Below are 16,521 nucleotides of genomic sequence, written 5' to 3'. Positions count from 1 at the left end.
AGCTCCAGACCGGCCAAACCCTGTCTGGTTCTGCATGTGTGTGTGTGTGTGTTTGTGTGAAAAGTAGAATCCTTCGTGTTTACACTGACAACAACATGTTTCATAAAAGGAGCAGCAACAGAAAAGAGCACTGAGGAAGGTTTTGTTGCTGTGAAGTCATGTTTTGTTCTGAAAATCTGGCAACTCGTCAGCCTGACCGCTGTCTACACCTCTCCCAGCTGAGAACAGACGACACACACACACACACGCACACACACACACGCACACGCACACGCACACGCTTGCTTTGAAAAAAGGGTGTAATAAAACTTCCTTGTCAGTCTTTCATGTGTGAGGCTTAAGAGCTGTCACACCAACAGGAGGAAACCACCATGCTTTGATAGGCCCTCCGCACTGAACAGAAAGCTGCGCACAGCATGCATGGACGTGTGTCGCTGTGTGTGCACGTCTTTGTGTGTCTGTGTGCAAAATATTCTCAGGTTCCATTGCTCCATAAGGCTACTTGATATCTAATTATATATTTAATAGTGGTAGGGCCAAACAGCACTGACTGACTGTTTGCAGGATGCTAATGTATCACGTTAACCAGTACATCAGTGGAGTTTGAGTAATGTTTGCTCAAATGTGGATAAATGTGTTTCGGTGAAATAACACTCAATGCAAACCAATCCTTCCTCCGTCAGGCTTGTTCATAGACAATTTTGTAAATGTTCACTTGGACTGACAGATTAAATGATCAGAATTTGGTGGTCAAAGGTAAATCTTGTGAATGCAACAGCTCAGGAACAACTTGAGGGAATTTCTTCAAATTTGGTACAAAAATTCAGTTGGACTCAAAGAGAAACTGATTAGATTTTGGTTGTCAAAGGTCAAGGTCCCAGTGACCTCCTGTTGTTGTGAACACGATATCTCAAGAACTCCTTCAGGGAATTTCTTCAAATTTGGTTCAAACATTTACTTGAATTCAAAGATAAATTTATTCGATATTGGGTCGTCACAAAACATATTTTTGACCTCTTATACATGATATCTCTAGTGTGCCTATAGGGAGTTTCTTCAAATTTTGACCAGTTGTCTCTTGGATTCAAAGATTAATTAATTGGATTTTAGTGGTCAAAGGAAAAGGTGACCTGATAATCTGGAGGAGAAAGATTATAGACTAATATTTCTGTGACGATATATGTACTGTTTATCTTTTAGTTGTTGTTTCTAATCCCTATAGCTGACTCAGCTCGATTTAGTCCTCCATCTTGGTTAGCTCATTGTTGGAGCATAGCTTAGTATTTCCATCAGGTCGAACGATAAAATCAACACACTTACAGGGGAATGGATGAAGAAAGTGGAGGAGAAAAAGGCTGAGACTGAGAAGCCTAGTCCTACATAGTGAAAGGACTCGGCCTTCAGTGGTTGCAAACCCACTTAGGATTGATCACAAATAAGAGATAATCAATTCAACTCCAATTGAATTCACATCAAGCAGAGGGGGGAGAGGGCATTTTAACAGAGCAGCCAAGGCATTCTTCTGCTCTGCCATTGATGCTGCTATGTTTGACAGACATTTGTCATGCTGAGACCTTGTGGAGAAATCCCACTGAGTAGTCAATAAAAATCCATCGCCTCCTATATGCATTTCCGTATCTGGAAAATCTCTGCTGTCATTTTTGTTCTTGTTGTTTCTCATCAGCAGCGGCTTTGTCCATGCATATAGCCCCACATACCCCTCCGCCTCCTGCCCCCCCTCCTCCCCCCAACACACAAATGCTGTTCCATTGATCCGCTAATCTAGTGGGGCGGGGAAGTGTAAGACTCTCATTTAGTTAAAATCATTATCCCTCCCAATAGATAGATGGAGAAAAGGGATATAAAGAGAAAGGATGCCCAGAGGAGGGCCGATGAGGAGAGAGGTTAGGACAAGAAGGAGAGGGAGAGGGAGAGAGGAGAAATGAGGGATGAAGTGATAGAGAAGGATGGAGGGTGACGTTTTTTTGCAAATCATCTGTGTAGTCCTTTCTGTCTTTTTCTAAAGTCTTCTGTCCCTCATTGCATCTGTCCCTTTCTCTTGTTCACCAACTATCATCCCACACACACAGAGTCACTGCAGAGAGGAATGTTTTGCAGAGGGAAGTCTTTGTAGCGGTCGATAGCGCTTGGTGAGTGATCTATCGACGGAGCGGGAGTGTGTGAGAGATGAGTTCAATAAACTTCAATTTAGCTCCACTTGCTTTAATTACTTTCACCCTCTCTCTCTCTCTCTCTCTCTCCCTCTCTCCCTCTCTCCCTCTCTCTCTCTTTCTCTCTCTCTTTGTGTGTGTGTGTGTGTGTGTGTGTGCACGCATGTGTGTACACCCCAGAGGCTGTGGTGTTTGACTACCCATGAAGGCTGATAATAAAAATACAGCGGCCATTATTGAATTCTGGGTCTGCAGAGTATTTAGGAGTCTCGCGGCTGTGGCCTCTTAAGGTGTGAATGTAGGAGGGAGACTAAATAATTTAAAGACTATAGCACATTTTAAATAATTGTGTCAATGTCATATCATCTAATGGAATGGACATAGTGGGGCGATAACACATTTTGCTTTTAGTTAACTTTTTAGGTTCAAGCCATCCTGCTTGAAGTTATTTTGCACTGATCCTAGAAGGCCATACACAAACCAATCTCATATCTATGAACTGCTGTGTTATGACCAGGTTGGTACATAAATAATAATTATTGTACATAATGTACAATTTTCTCAATTTCAACATATTTTCTTAAATGAGCCTTTTACACACCCTTTCATGTTGCATGATACCCAGTTTTTTGTCCCTTTTCTTTTTAGGACAATTTCAGCTTTCTGTAAATTGAGGCTAAAAATTTGACACTATTTGCCCTGAAGCTGAAAAAAATTTAAATGAAATAATGTTTTGTGTGGTTCAATGTTTCGGTGCAACTTCATATTCATTTACCACATAGGTTTAAAACACTTCTCCTTTTTCTTTCCTTTCTTTCTTTGAGTTTACAGTACATTGTTTTGTGTCTCCCCCTGTCATCTTCTCCCTCCCTTTACCCCTCCTTGTCTGGCATGTTAATGGATGTTTCCACTCCTATTAAGAATTTAGTAGTGAATTTGTCTGTGAATCCATAGCATTGAGCGAACATGTCCGCCGTAAGCCACATAAATGATTTTACACCACAGGGGTGGAGAACCACAGGGGAATAAGTGTCTGCTGTCTCATCTCTAATCCTTTCCTTTCCCTCCTATCAGTTCACTTCCCAATACCTCTTTTTCAATTTCACTGCACTTTCCTAGAAAGGATGTGCAGCTCGGCCAGCTTGGCTGGTTATTACACTTCATTTCACCCCCACAATGTTTCATGAGCAACAAACACACCTACAAGATCAACTGAGTTTGATGTTCCTTTCTACATCTACTGGCAAGCACGCATTGTCGAGCATAATTCAGCCAGATAAATGCATTTAGCACAAACTACTGATGTCATGTAGAAACCCCCACACCAACAATTATGGTCTGTTTATATGTTTACATGACTTAAACAGGAATTATTTTTACGTATTAGCACCATTTTTTGACCTCAGGGTAAATCAAAGTCTTTATGGCAACAATCTACAATTTTAATTGTCGTGTTCTTCTATGAAACAAACTCAGATAGTTCGATCTCCTATGACTAGTGTTCGTTCTTTGCCCGGTCTCATGTCCTTCCCATGCTGTGTGTAATTTGTGGTTTCCAGGTTTGTGGATATGAGCTGAACACAGTGGTTAGATGGGTATTTGACATGGAATCTGCCGTCTGCTCAGCAACATGTTCAACAACTGCTTTGCAACCATCTATGATAACAGGGTTGAAAATATGTGCGCTGGTGTGAATCTTTCATCTGCAATATGTCAGCGAACACTCTTTCATTGGAGCAGGCCGAGGGAAAACGGCAGGAGGGTGTGGAGGTGAACGTCAGGCACACTTGGTTTACTTTAGCTTGTGCTGTGGTTTCACTGTGTATGTTTTCTTCAGAGATAATTGGGTACAACTCTTATTTTAAATCTATTCCCCAGTATGCCTTTGCTACTCAGGTCTATTTTAGTTAAAATAACCTACTGCTACAAAACTATTAATTCACAGGCTGCATCCTTCAGAGGCTGCATTCGAAGACCGATTGCGTCACAACGTTGCAACTAGGCTGTCTGACTTTGAAGGCACCTTCAAATATAGTCAACAAATGCATCCCTCCATTCATTAGCAATGAAGGGTGAAACATCCTTCTCAGCTAAACTATCCAGGGATTCATTGCACACCGGTGACGAAGCTAACATGCAAGCTATGCAGGCTGCTGAGCTGCCGTAAGTGTAGCCGCTCAAGGTAGCTAACGATGCAATGGTAATGCTAGGGCCTCCATAGACCAGACCATCTCATTTCGGTTTGGCCATTGCGGTCTACTCGGTCACCCAAAAAGTATGCCGCCCCTGACACTGCTAGTAACCAGCCATCTGTAAACGCTGATACTGTCATTGACTACCACCACCACTTAATCGCTAACGATATCTGTAAGTTATTTAACTTGATGCTGTGCTGACCTTTTTAGCTAAAAGTAGCAGCAGAATCTAAAACCAAAATAATGAGCTGAACGATGCTAAAACAATCTGTCAGCTATATATCTTAGCTTGTCCTTTGAGGTACACAGGGAGCTGGAGCCCCCTCCAGAGGCCAGATACAACCTAGAAAGTCTATCACAGATGACCTGCTGCAGGGCATTAGAGACAAACAACCATTTAGCTAATCAGAACTTTGCACATTAGAAAACCTAACCATTCAAAGTCCTGATACTGATACACATGTTGGAGCATTCAATAGAACTTGAGTTCAAATTGTGTGGGTTTGAACAGTGGTGGGTGCAACCCAAGTTTGTAGAATTGTTGCCTCTGATAAGTGCGTCAGAACTGAAGTCATTTGTTAGTCATTTGTTGGATGAGTTCACATCTCGTAGGTCTAAGAATTTGGGAAGGACACATAGTTTGTTTTTTTCATGTCTCAATTCAGCAGAGCTGAGTCACTCCCACAGCACCATTAATCTCATGCACAGAAAAGTGATGACAGATGGTGTGCGCATATCATAAGCGTGTGTGTGTATTTGTGTGTCTGTGTGTTGAGGACTGCAGGACGAACACCTGTGTGGACAAAGTCGTAGATACGTACCAGCAGAGATCACTGACTTCTACACCTGCCTGTTGAGAAAAACAAAACAAACCGCATGCACGTACTCCCCTGCACACACACACACACACACACACACACACACACACACACACACACACACACACACACACACACACACACACACACACACACACACACACACACACACACACACCTTCATGACAGCACAAGAAGCTATACATTTGAAGTGAACTGGGCTTGAAAGGTTTTGATGTTTTGGGTTAAAAGCATAAATATGTTACCATGCACACCAGCTGGCTACAACATACAGTCTGCAATAGACAACATGCAATTTTAATGGAGCTTTTTAGACAGCATGCTAAGGAGACTCATGGGAAAGATACAAGAAAGAAGTGTTTTGAAGGGAATTTCAGCTTTTTCAACTTATTTTGCTCTGGTTTTATCTCTGCATGGACGATTACCTGCTGGATCCAACAGTGGAGATCTAACCAGTCAATGGAAAACCCCACAGAGGACAGACAGAGAGTGAAAAGAGGGGTGGAGGCAGTGCACACTCCTCTCACACACACACACACACAGGCCTTCACACATCAGTCAGACAGCCCTCAAGTCAGGAGAACCCCTGGCTCACCTTCACACAGATTCAGATTCACAGATCACACAAACACACACTCACAGACGTTGTACTGACATGAATCCATGCAGTCACTTTGACTCACATAAACATGCCCCCTCCTTCCTGCAAACACACACACACACACACACACTTCAAAGATTGCAGCTTGACAGGCCGGCAACACTAAGAACCCTCATATGGTCTTTTTTTCGAATTGTTCCTCGCAGAAACCCACCTGCTTCTTTCAAACTTTCAAGTCATATCTCTCTCTCTCTCTCTCTCTCTCTCTCTCTCTCTCTCTCTCTCTCTCTCTCTCTCTCTCTCTCTCTCTCCCTGTCTGATTTACACTCTCAGTCAGTGTACGTATGCTGGTACTCAGGCACTGTCTTTCTGATGTTCTCTCCCTCTCATCCTGCACTGTACACCCCTATCAGAGGATTACACACACACATACACTGAACCATGTCTTCTCTATAGACACAATGTAACCATGCTCCGGTCTGTACAGCTGGGCAGATGTGAAGCGCACCGTTTTGTAATCTTATCTGAAAACTGTTGCCGAGCCAATGGGCCTGCATGCTGGCTGTTATATTGCAATATCTCCTTGATGTGAAATGCAGCTGAAGAAAAAGCTACTTCAGGACAAATGTGACTGAGCTGGTGTTTCTCCAGTGTCAGGCGAGCATGGGCCAGATGTTGAAGGGTACAGATTAAAAGGCAGCACAGAGCAATGCTTCAGTATTGTTCAAGGTCAGTCTTGGAATGCTGCAGATGAGGGTTCAAGCATCGCAATTCACTCACGAAACCCTTTTGAGCCTGTTAGAGCTCTTAGCCTTTAGAACAAAGGCTAGAACACATTAAGAGGGCCACAGTAATTCAAAAGATACCAACCTTTCTTAACTGAATGATATTCACTCCATTTTCACTCCACTTTCAGAATATTATCCTGATCTGACTGCACTTGAATTACAGATAAACACAGACACACAGATTACCAAAAATAATCTCACCTAAAGATCCATTTAGCAGCAACTCTGTAGCTTTTGATCATACTTTGTCCTCCCCACAATAAGAGCTTACCCTGTTATAACTCAATTGATTGTTCTAAGTATGTATGAAAATAGAGCACGATATATATTCAGGAGTTGTTTCAGACAAGCAAGTCCAGTTGCTTGTACGCATGTAAAACTCCGGAAAATCTCTCCTTCTGTTCCTGAATTGTGGGTTTGAAGATTAAAACTTCAATATGGAGGAATTGTTCAGATATTAAAGCTCGAAAATATTTGATATAGAATTCAAAACTTTAGTATCAAACCACGGACAAATCTGTGTTCTGTCAGTATAGTCCAGCAGTTACCTGTTACTGGAAGTGACCCTGGCCTTTTCCTACTTGAAGGCCAGCAAAGTCAACTTTACTCCAAGGATCATTTCATTGTAGCATAACAGAATGGTCTTTGGCAGATATTGGTGCCATTGTAGTGGGAGTTTCTTTTATTTTATATTATTTGAGTACTGAGCTAGTACATGATGGTATCATATTTTTTAGGTACATGTAACCTTAAACAAGGCAGCCTTACCAGTGCTAAAAAATATAGGCCATATGTTGGCAGATATGGACAGACATGAGCCCATTCTTTTTTATTTGCTTGACTAATCCAGGCTTTAGTCTTCTGATAAATCAGATGTCACAGTTGATTCATGCATTTTGACTTTGTGTCCTGTTAAAACACAAAGCTAATAGTTGGGAATATTGACAGCATATTACAGTGGTCAATTACAGTAGCCAATGGCACTGAATGTGGAGAGTTGACAGCAGCTCATCATGGAAAGTCATGACAGCAGACAGCTTGGACTGCAAGGAACCTTGTGTGCCGCTTGCAGAATTTATAATCATGGGGAGGTAGTTACAAAGTTGGGTAAGCGTTATCATTGGATGCAAAATTTGTAAATCCAATTTATTGTCGGATGTCTAATCAAACAGTTCAAACTGAAACCAGTGTGACAAAAGACTGGGATTTTGATATAAGAATACCATAATACTGTTGTTGTTGTTTTTTTTACATATATTTGGTAAATAACTGGAGATATTTGAACAATTAACACAGGGTCACAGGATTGAAACTATGAAAATGTTTTCAGATATTATTTTCAAGTGGCCCCTCTTATTTGCTTTTGCAGTTTACTTCTTCTTCTTCTTCTTCTTTTTCTTCTTTCAATTCTTCCTATTCTTCTTCCTCTTCCTACATTAAGGTGCATTACCACCATCTACTGGATCTACATTTTCTTCTTCTTTCTTACCGACTTTGGTTCTCACTGTGCATCTTAGTATATGAATCAGTTAGTGATACTAATCCACCAAGTGCATACCTGACTTTGACATATTAAAGTATAAACAAGATATAAAATGCTTTGTGTTAGTAGTTCAGTTTAAAGAGACTTCAAGGGCAGGTACGACAATCCCCTAAACACATTTCTCAAAGTCAAGACATAGATTGTCTGTGACAGTCTGTGCTGCATTATTCTTTTATTTTTCTGTCCCTTGCAAGTCCATAGACCATATTTTCGATTTTGTAACAGTTTTGGACAGCGGCAATGAAGTTTGAAGCTTTGACTCTACAAAAATGATGAGGAATTTAAGTGGGTGCTTGGAAAGCGAAAAATACCACTGTCAAGGCTAATGCCCTATCTTGCCTTGTCATAGAAAATGAAAGACATCCCTAGATCTGCCCAAAAATCCAGATCCACTTCAAAATTCAATGGATTTTTTTTGGGTCATGCCTCCAAAACATTTCATTAAAATTTGGTAGTTTTTGAGTAATCCTGCCCAAAGACAGACAGACAGCTATGAAAACATAAGCTCTTCTGAAGAGATAATCAAAATTTGTATCTATGTTTGTGAACAAGCAGATCAAATTGACCAAATAACACACGGTCAGTGAGAATTCAGAGAAAAAAGATACTGTGATGATGCAATAAACAAGAACAATCTCTCATGGCTTTTTTGGGATATTTTTTATTTTATTTTCTCTCATACCTGTAAAAATATATTCTCAACAATAAATAAATATATGAAATAAATATACTGTATGTCCTAGGTAACAAAATTTCATAAATAAAATCTGTCAACATGTTCGTAAAGGTATCGGTTCCATGCGGTCAGTCGGAGAACAACACAATTCCTTCACTGGGTTCAAGAATGGGTCTCTAGAGTTCCACCAGAACACGCAGTATTACAGGACACAGAAGAAGTCCTCATGAAACACCATGGGGCATGTTCTTCTCTTGTTCCTTGCACTTTGTATAAAAGTCACATTTTCTCTGAGCACCTCCTTTCTTTGGGAAGTCCAATCCATGTCATCAGCCTGATACAGATCCATTTTACCCAGAACAAACATGGCTGCTTTCCAGTGCATGAAACTACCTTTTAGTGTAAACCAGCCACTCTGTATCGTGAATTATGCATTTCAGTAAATCGTTTACATAGCAGCCACAGTAGTGTTTAGAAAGAAATAAGAAGCCCTACTGAAAACAATGAAAATGGTAAGACTCAGCAGTCACAGCAGTAGAAAGATATTAGCAGCCAGTTGTTGATCTCAACTAGGAGCTCCACACTTTTTTCCTCCTTAACATGCAGACCGGACTAGCAGGTAGTCTTGAGGAAACTCAATGGAAATCCGTAGTATAACTGTCAGACCACCAGGGCATCCGCATAGGCCAATAAAGCAGCAAGGTAGCCTGTCTGTCAGTCATGGGGCCCTCACCTCCTCCACAGATGGTCCTTGGTGCTGTTAAGTCAAACTCCACCTTCACTCTTCTTCAAAGAGGGTCAGATTCCTTCTTCCGTTCTAGTGAGGGGGAGTGTTGATTTGGTGCACTCTTTATGATCTAGCTCAGTGTAGATCAACAAGATCTCCCATCGTCCTCGAGCAGGGGTCGGGATAGCGTGCACTTGGGTTTGCTTTTCAGCTTAGACCGGCTCTGACTAACGCCCCCGTCAGTCTCAGCTCTGGCCAAGTATGTCCCTGTACAGCTCCGGTACTCTATCCGGGTCCACGGGCCTCGGTAAGAAGTGAGTGAGCCTCTGATGTCGTCTCGACCTTGTTCCGTCCCGGGCTGTCCCATCTTTGTTCAGAGCGACAAAGTAAAATGCACCTTTTTCTCCATGCCGGTATATGTTGGAGGAGTAGGTGTTGTACCAGTTTTCTTCAAATTGCTCCTTAAAAACACATTCTGCTGAGAGCTTCTCCTACAGGAAGAACGACAAGCAGAAAAAGACGAGACATGAATTTTATGGTTTTAAATGTGTCACCTAAAATATAGGTGCAAGTGAATGTTATTAGTGAGCGTTCAATCGTTTGTGTACTCACCGATCCGTACAGTTCTCCCTTGGTGTTCATGGCGAGGTAGAGGCCACTGTCCACCCCTCTGATGCTGACCAGTCCTACAGCAAGACTGATGAACTCCAGAATACCTGCACACACACATTATATTACATTACATTCACTGGCAGATGCTTTTGTCCAAAGCAACTTACAATAATTACTTTCAACCTCATAAAGACATCTGAAAACATTTTAGTCTTATTTTCATACATAGTATAATATCCTACAACATCATATATCAGTATGTACCACCCAAATGCAACATTTCTAAAGACCTGTCAGACTAACTTTTAACTGCTCTCAGTGCAGTCAAAAAGTAAAGTACATGTTCTCCTTACGGTATGTGTGCACCAGCTGACTCTGACAAGCAAGGCTGGGTGTCTGGAATGGCCTCTGGCAAGTTACATCCAAGCCTCAAATGGAATAAATCAAGTGCCAGAAGTGCTGAAGCCTTGCAGCACTAAAAAAAACCTCTCTAATAGGTCTACTTTTGATCTGCCGCAGGTAGCAGCTGTTTATGTAGATAACTGAAGATAACCTGGTCAAAGTAAAGAAAAGCCTCCAGAATCTAATCTAAGGGGAAATGTGGCAGAAATGTGCAAACACAAAATATTCAAACTATTGTTCCACCTTGAACATTTATTTGCATAGGAAAATATGATGTTTAACCGGATGCAGTCTAAGATCTCGATGCACCATAGACGGTAGTGTGACAATGCAGCAACTGATTATTGTAACCTGTGAGGCTGTAGTACCATGGATATTAGGGTGCTACAGTGGGTGTTGAGGCTTAATCTCCCTATACCGTGGGTTATTTCTATTTAAATCCTATTTTGATCCACTTTATGCTCTATGGCAGAGCACAGAGAATATAAGACATTCAGTTATAAATATTACCCTTAATTCTTGAATCTCTCTCTCGCTCTGTGTGTGCGTGTGTGGGTTCTCTCCAATGTCTCCACTATAAGGATACCTGTCAGTTGACTTCATCTTACAAAGCCTATAGCACACATTTAACAATAACCTACTACTACTACTACGACTATTATTAGTATTATTAATATATAATTGTTACTATTAATAATAATAATAATTGTACTTTTATGGTTAATATTAAAAAAGGTCTGTACCGAATCTGCTGTGGTCCTTCCTGGTGCCCTGCACGGTTCCATCGGGACGGATCTCCAGGTGAAAGCCGGTCCTGCAGTAGAGCTGCCGCCGCCTCAGGATCCCCTTCAGGTGGCTGAGGTCCGCCAGGCTCCGGGACAGCCTCTCCGCGGACACGAGGTGCTCCTGCTGCTGCCCATGTCCCCCCATCATCAGTCCCGTCACCGAGTTGTAGTCCACCGCCCCGGCTGGGGTGAGAACGAAGTGAGAGCCCACGGGAGCAGGAGCTGCACCCGCGTGTCCAAAGCTGTCCAGAAATCCGTTGACGAAACTCCCAACCTCGGCCGCTGCCCCCATCACATCCGATGACTGCACCCGAGCCGGTTTCGCACTACAGGGAGAGATCCGAGCGGAGGACCAAGTGATGGGCAGGGAGCCTCCGTGCGAACGAGGGTGAGCCCGAGAGATAGAGGGTGAGAGAAAGAAAAGTTGGACGTGCAGGCGGAGAAAATCCTCAATGAGTGCGCGTTTTGGCGCAGTCACCAGCAGCCTTAATTAAAATGTCTTGTAAGTGAGATTAAAGTCCCCGGTGTGATGAGTGCAGGTATCCTCCCGGCTGCAGCTTCCCGTGTCCCGTCTCCTCCTCCTCTCTTCTGCTATTTATCCGCCTCTCCCGTCCTCTGTCTGCTCCCTATCTCTCCTCTTCACCTCGGGATACTCCCCTTTGCTCCGATGCACGTCAGGGTTTTCCTCTCTCTCTCTCACACTCCCTTCCTCCTTCTCTCTCTCTCTCTCCCCCTGTCGTAACCTCCTTTATCACTCCAGTCTATAATTCCTGCAGCAGCCTCCTTTCTGCTCTCTCAGCTCCTCCAGTAGCAGCAGCGGGGGGATTTAACGCAGTGGCATCAGCGCACCGCACTCCACATCCAGCTATGTAGAGCACAACTCCGTATAGAAATTCACCTTAAGTTGCCTCTTCATGCAAATGCGCACAGATCTCCTCCCTTATGGCCCATTTCTGTTCCCGTTTGAAACAGAGCTCCTTCATCCCTCTGCTCGTCTTCCTCCTGCCTCATCTTTGATGTGCCTTTGATCTGTGCTAGCGCAAAGATAGCGGTAAAAAAAAGTGGTCCCATATTTCGTGTTCGGACTTGAAACTTAGCCTAGTGGCCTTATACATCCGGACATGGGACATGGTATAGCAGGTGTGACTTAAAATCTAATATTTTGAAATATCCGGACAGCAGAAATTACTCATGTTCTGCCATGAAATATCTTGACATGGGACCAGATATAGATAATCGGATGATTTAAAATCACTTTAATATTATTTTTGTATATATATTATCAGGAACTAAGGATTCTAGTGGCATAAAAGTGCATGGTCCCCGGAGTTAGATGGGCTCCGAACATGAAACCTGTGACTCTCTGTGACTCTCTATCATCACATTTGGATCACATCTTGGAATATGCAGGTCATAATATGTCTGGGTTCGTCGTAGTTTTACGCAGTGAGAGCGCACAGGGACTTGGAGAGGATATTAAAAACTACTAATAAAAATTAGCCTGACATGCTTGTTCCCCAACCGGTGCCCTCCAGCTATACACAGCAGCTTCCTTGAATCTCGTATTTACGCAGTGTCATGTTGCTCACAGGCACATCAGCAGTGTGGGACACCTGCCAGTTTTTGGAACTCCAACTCAACAATTTGTTTGTGATACCTGGATAGAAAGAGAGTGTGTCAGTGTGCACTTTCTGTCACATGCAATGAAAGTGAAATTGCCATTACCTTAAACGCTTTACAACCCCACGCCCCCATTTCGAAATGACTCAGGTGCGGCAGCAGGGAGAGGAAAGCCCCCATTTGCGTAATTTTCGCACTCGCTTGATTTATTGCCCCCTTCGTTTTATGTAACCCAGCCGCACGTTAACAGCTCCCGCACAGACACAAACACACACATGAAGCCTACACACACGAGCACCCACACACACCTGTGCAAACGACATCACTTGACTGTCAATCCCTTCATTGATCTTTCCACGATGCTTTGAACAGCGCAGGAGCCCATATATCCTTAATTGCGGTCTTAAAAGGCGAATCAAGACGCAGAGGCTTCAAAGTGGGAATATACCTGTTTGAACTGCAAACTGAGAAAAGAAAATACCCCGACACTTGACACTTGAAGAACATCAGCTAAAAAACACACACATCTGTTAAATCGTTGTGTAAACGAGTGCATTTATAAGGGATACTGCGCATCTTTGATTGTGCATTGATTGTCACTTTGACCACGCGCATTCCATGTTGCTGGTGCAACAACTTATTGTACAGGTCAACCAGTCCATACTGTAGAGACCATGCGATGCAAGACAATATATATTCATCTCATTGCAGAACGTGCTTGCTCGTTGTGGGAACTGGTGGGTTTCTCTATAATCTTGTAAGGTTTTGACCTTCCTTTGTCTGCCCTGGGATAATGTATATGTTGGGATTTGGCGCTATAGATACAAATACAGCTGAATTGAAAATGTAATAGAACAAAGATTTTCAATTAGATTATTGTCCGAGATGTCAGCTTTCGGACTCGGGCTGGTTTGGTCTGCAGGAGCGCAGTGGGCATATGCTCCGGCCTATATGGCATTGATTTTGGCATCCATACAGACTCGCGCTCGTGCGCCAGAACGCGCTCGCGCACACAGCTGCCCTCTCCCTTGGGAGTCGCGTTGATAAATGAGGTGAAGGTGCAGAGGTGTTTGGGTGTGCGTGCATGCGTGTGGTCGCTATACGCATGGTCAGTATGTTAAAAAATGAATGTGGATTTCTGCAGCATGACAGACAGACACATATACATCCATACAGTGAGTATATATATATAATCTATGTTATCCTTTGATCGTGTATAGGCTATCTATCTGTCATTGGTGTCGTGTGCGTGTGACAGACTGAGGGCCCCCTGTGTGATTGGCGTGGCTCCTTCTCCCTCGGTTCATTAGTATTTATGACCAGCAAAAAAAAAAAATTGAACTTTTTTTTGAAAGGAGACAGGATCGATCGGAATCGCCTCCGGGCTGATCAGATCCTGATGTATTGGATATCGATCCCCGGCCACAATGAAGACGTCAACTGCAACGGTACATTTATATGAGAAGGCGTGAGCACCGGTTCCCAGGGTCACATGGTTTGCTTTTAAAATATACATTTCCATATAGGTTTACTGCACTGGTTGGGTGAAACCAACCATGCAGCCACCATAGCAGTCAGTGGAGGAGGAGAATGAGGAGGAGGACGGCCCCCCCAGGGTTACACCCCCCACCCTGCAACCACCCACACCCACACACACACACACACACACACACAAAGAAATTACAACCTAATCGAATGCCTGGATAATGGAATAACTGAATAAGTAGCCTGGAGGTTATTAATGCAAGTGGTTTCCAAACCGAGGTGTGGGGAACTCCGGGGGTTCATTGAATGCAGGAATCATAAGGCCCACATCAAAATGTAGACATGCTTAATTTAATCACTATTCAAAGTGCTGTACACCAGTTAGAAAATATATAAGAGGTTTCACTCCTTTTGTTCCTCATTGGACAAACGGCGAAGAGATGAAAGTGCTCACGTATCTGCTTAGAGCTAGGTCCATTTTTCAAATGGTTACATATATAAAGATACATAAATGGACAGAATAAGTTGTTTAGAATTAGAAGTCAATCAACATTTTACATTTTATATTTTGAGGTCAGTTGTAATTTTGAATTATTTATCCGTCTTCTTCAGTCAATTAGGGAACCTTTTGTTATGTTTAGTCACCTCTATAAGATAATCCTATTTGAAGAAAATAGGAATCAAAGAAACAAATTAAGGACTTAGCGATCATACTTGACCCTTAAAAGGGGTTTTCTATCATTGTTTGATCTGTTTTCAACTTTTGGCTAAATAGGTTAGAGTGATCCACTGTGCTTCATGTGTGAACAGGTGACAGCCCCATCTATTAGACTCCTCTCCTTTATTCTCCCAGCATCAAAGTGCTGAGAAAAGCCCCATCAGGTTAACATTAGTCCTACATGTAAAGACTTAAATGAAGAGTTGATCTTTGATATTCGTTTGATATCTGCTCTCCACCGGCTGCTTTGATCCTGCGCTTCCCACCGGAAACTCGATGCCATGATGACCCTCCATAAAAAGTGAAGATTGACAAATGTTGATGTCGTTGGTCACTTATAATTTCTCCCCCTGTAAACTGATATGACTTATATGTGGATTCCGGTGTGAAGACTATGGATTATGTGTGTTGTGAGATATGATTTTGCTACTTGAGCATGTGTCAGAGCAGCATGGAGTCCAGCTTGCCAGTTTCTCTTGGCAGTATAGTTTTTAGGTTCTTCAAATGTATATTGTTTATGTGAGTATTTCCATTTCAGATCACTTCATACTTAAACCTGACCTTATTTCAGACGGTAATATTTGCTCCATTACATTTATGCGACAAATTTTTTAAGTTTCTATTGCTAATATTTATAATTTAGGTTATATTACATATCTTAGGCTGAGCCATATAGCGTTTCTGTTTATATAATTATATATAACAATGTTTCACCTTATTGTATATGTCATATCTGATTCATGGCTGCATGACACTTTTACAACACAAGTTCGAGCATGTGGCTGCACTGCAGTGTTGCAGTTTTTGTGTTATTGTTTAGTTTTATTATATTGTTATTATTTACTAGAATTTTATATAGTTCTTATAGTTGTTATAATTTAACTTCTATTTCATTCAAACTTTATTTAATTATCTTTTTACCTGTATTTGTGCTTAAGTTTGTTTATGAGGATAACCGCTTGAGATGCATCTCAGGCGTTTTCGATGGGGGTCCAACATATGTTACAATCATCAGAACTTAACAAAAGAGAGAGAGACAACGTGAATAACAAACCAAACAATCAATCACATACCATATACAAACTGAAACAAACAAAAGCTAAACTAAAACGAAACCAAGACAGGAGAAAAAATTATAATAATAAATACACACACTCACACACACATATATATTTTGTACTTGGGCTGTTATTTGCCTCATGGGGATATGATATAATAATGAAGCCTGTATGATACTTGTTTGTTAGATCCTGTTAATGTAAACTGGATGAGCTGAGCTCACACAGGTTTATCATGGACCTCTCAGCCTCAGCATCAACACAGAGGCTGCACATCTCGCGATGAAAGTGTGTGAACGCG

At 42.1% G+C, this 16,521-nt stretch overlaps 1 protein-coding gene across 1 annotated transcript; it reads right to left on the bottom strand.

Annotated features, from left to right (window-relative positions):
• Nucleotides 1–9,414: 9,414 nt before the first annotated feature.
• On the bottom strand, nt 9,415–12,123 carry LOC117769874 (fibroblast growth factor 20-like). Its single transcript, XM_034599082.1, has 3 exons — nt 11,298–12,123; nt 10,153–10,256; nt 9,415–10,031 (listed from the first exon to the last, which is right to left on the bottom strand). The coding sequence occupies exons 1-3, from the start codon at nt 11,629–11,631 to the stop codon at nt 9,786–9,788; spliced, it is 684 nt and encodes a 227-aa protein (XP_034454973.1). The 5' UTR covers nt 11,632–12,123; the 3' UTR covers nt 9,415–9,785.
• Nucleotides 12,124–16,521: the final 4,398 nt, after the last annotated feature.

The sequence above is a fragment of the Hippoglossus hippoglossus genome, chromosome 1 (genome assembly GCF_009819705.1).
Source record: "Hippoglossus hippoglossus isolate fHipHip1 chromosome 1, fHipHip1.pri, whole genome shotgun sequence".
Classification (NCBI taxonomy): domain Eukaryota; kingdom Metazoa; phylum Chordata; class Actinopteri; order Pleuronectiformes; family Pleuronectidae; genus Hippoglossus; species Hippoglossus hippoglossus.
This window is presented reverse-complemented; position numbering and strand designations above follow the sequence as displayed.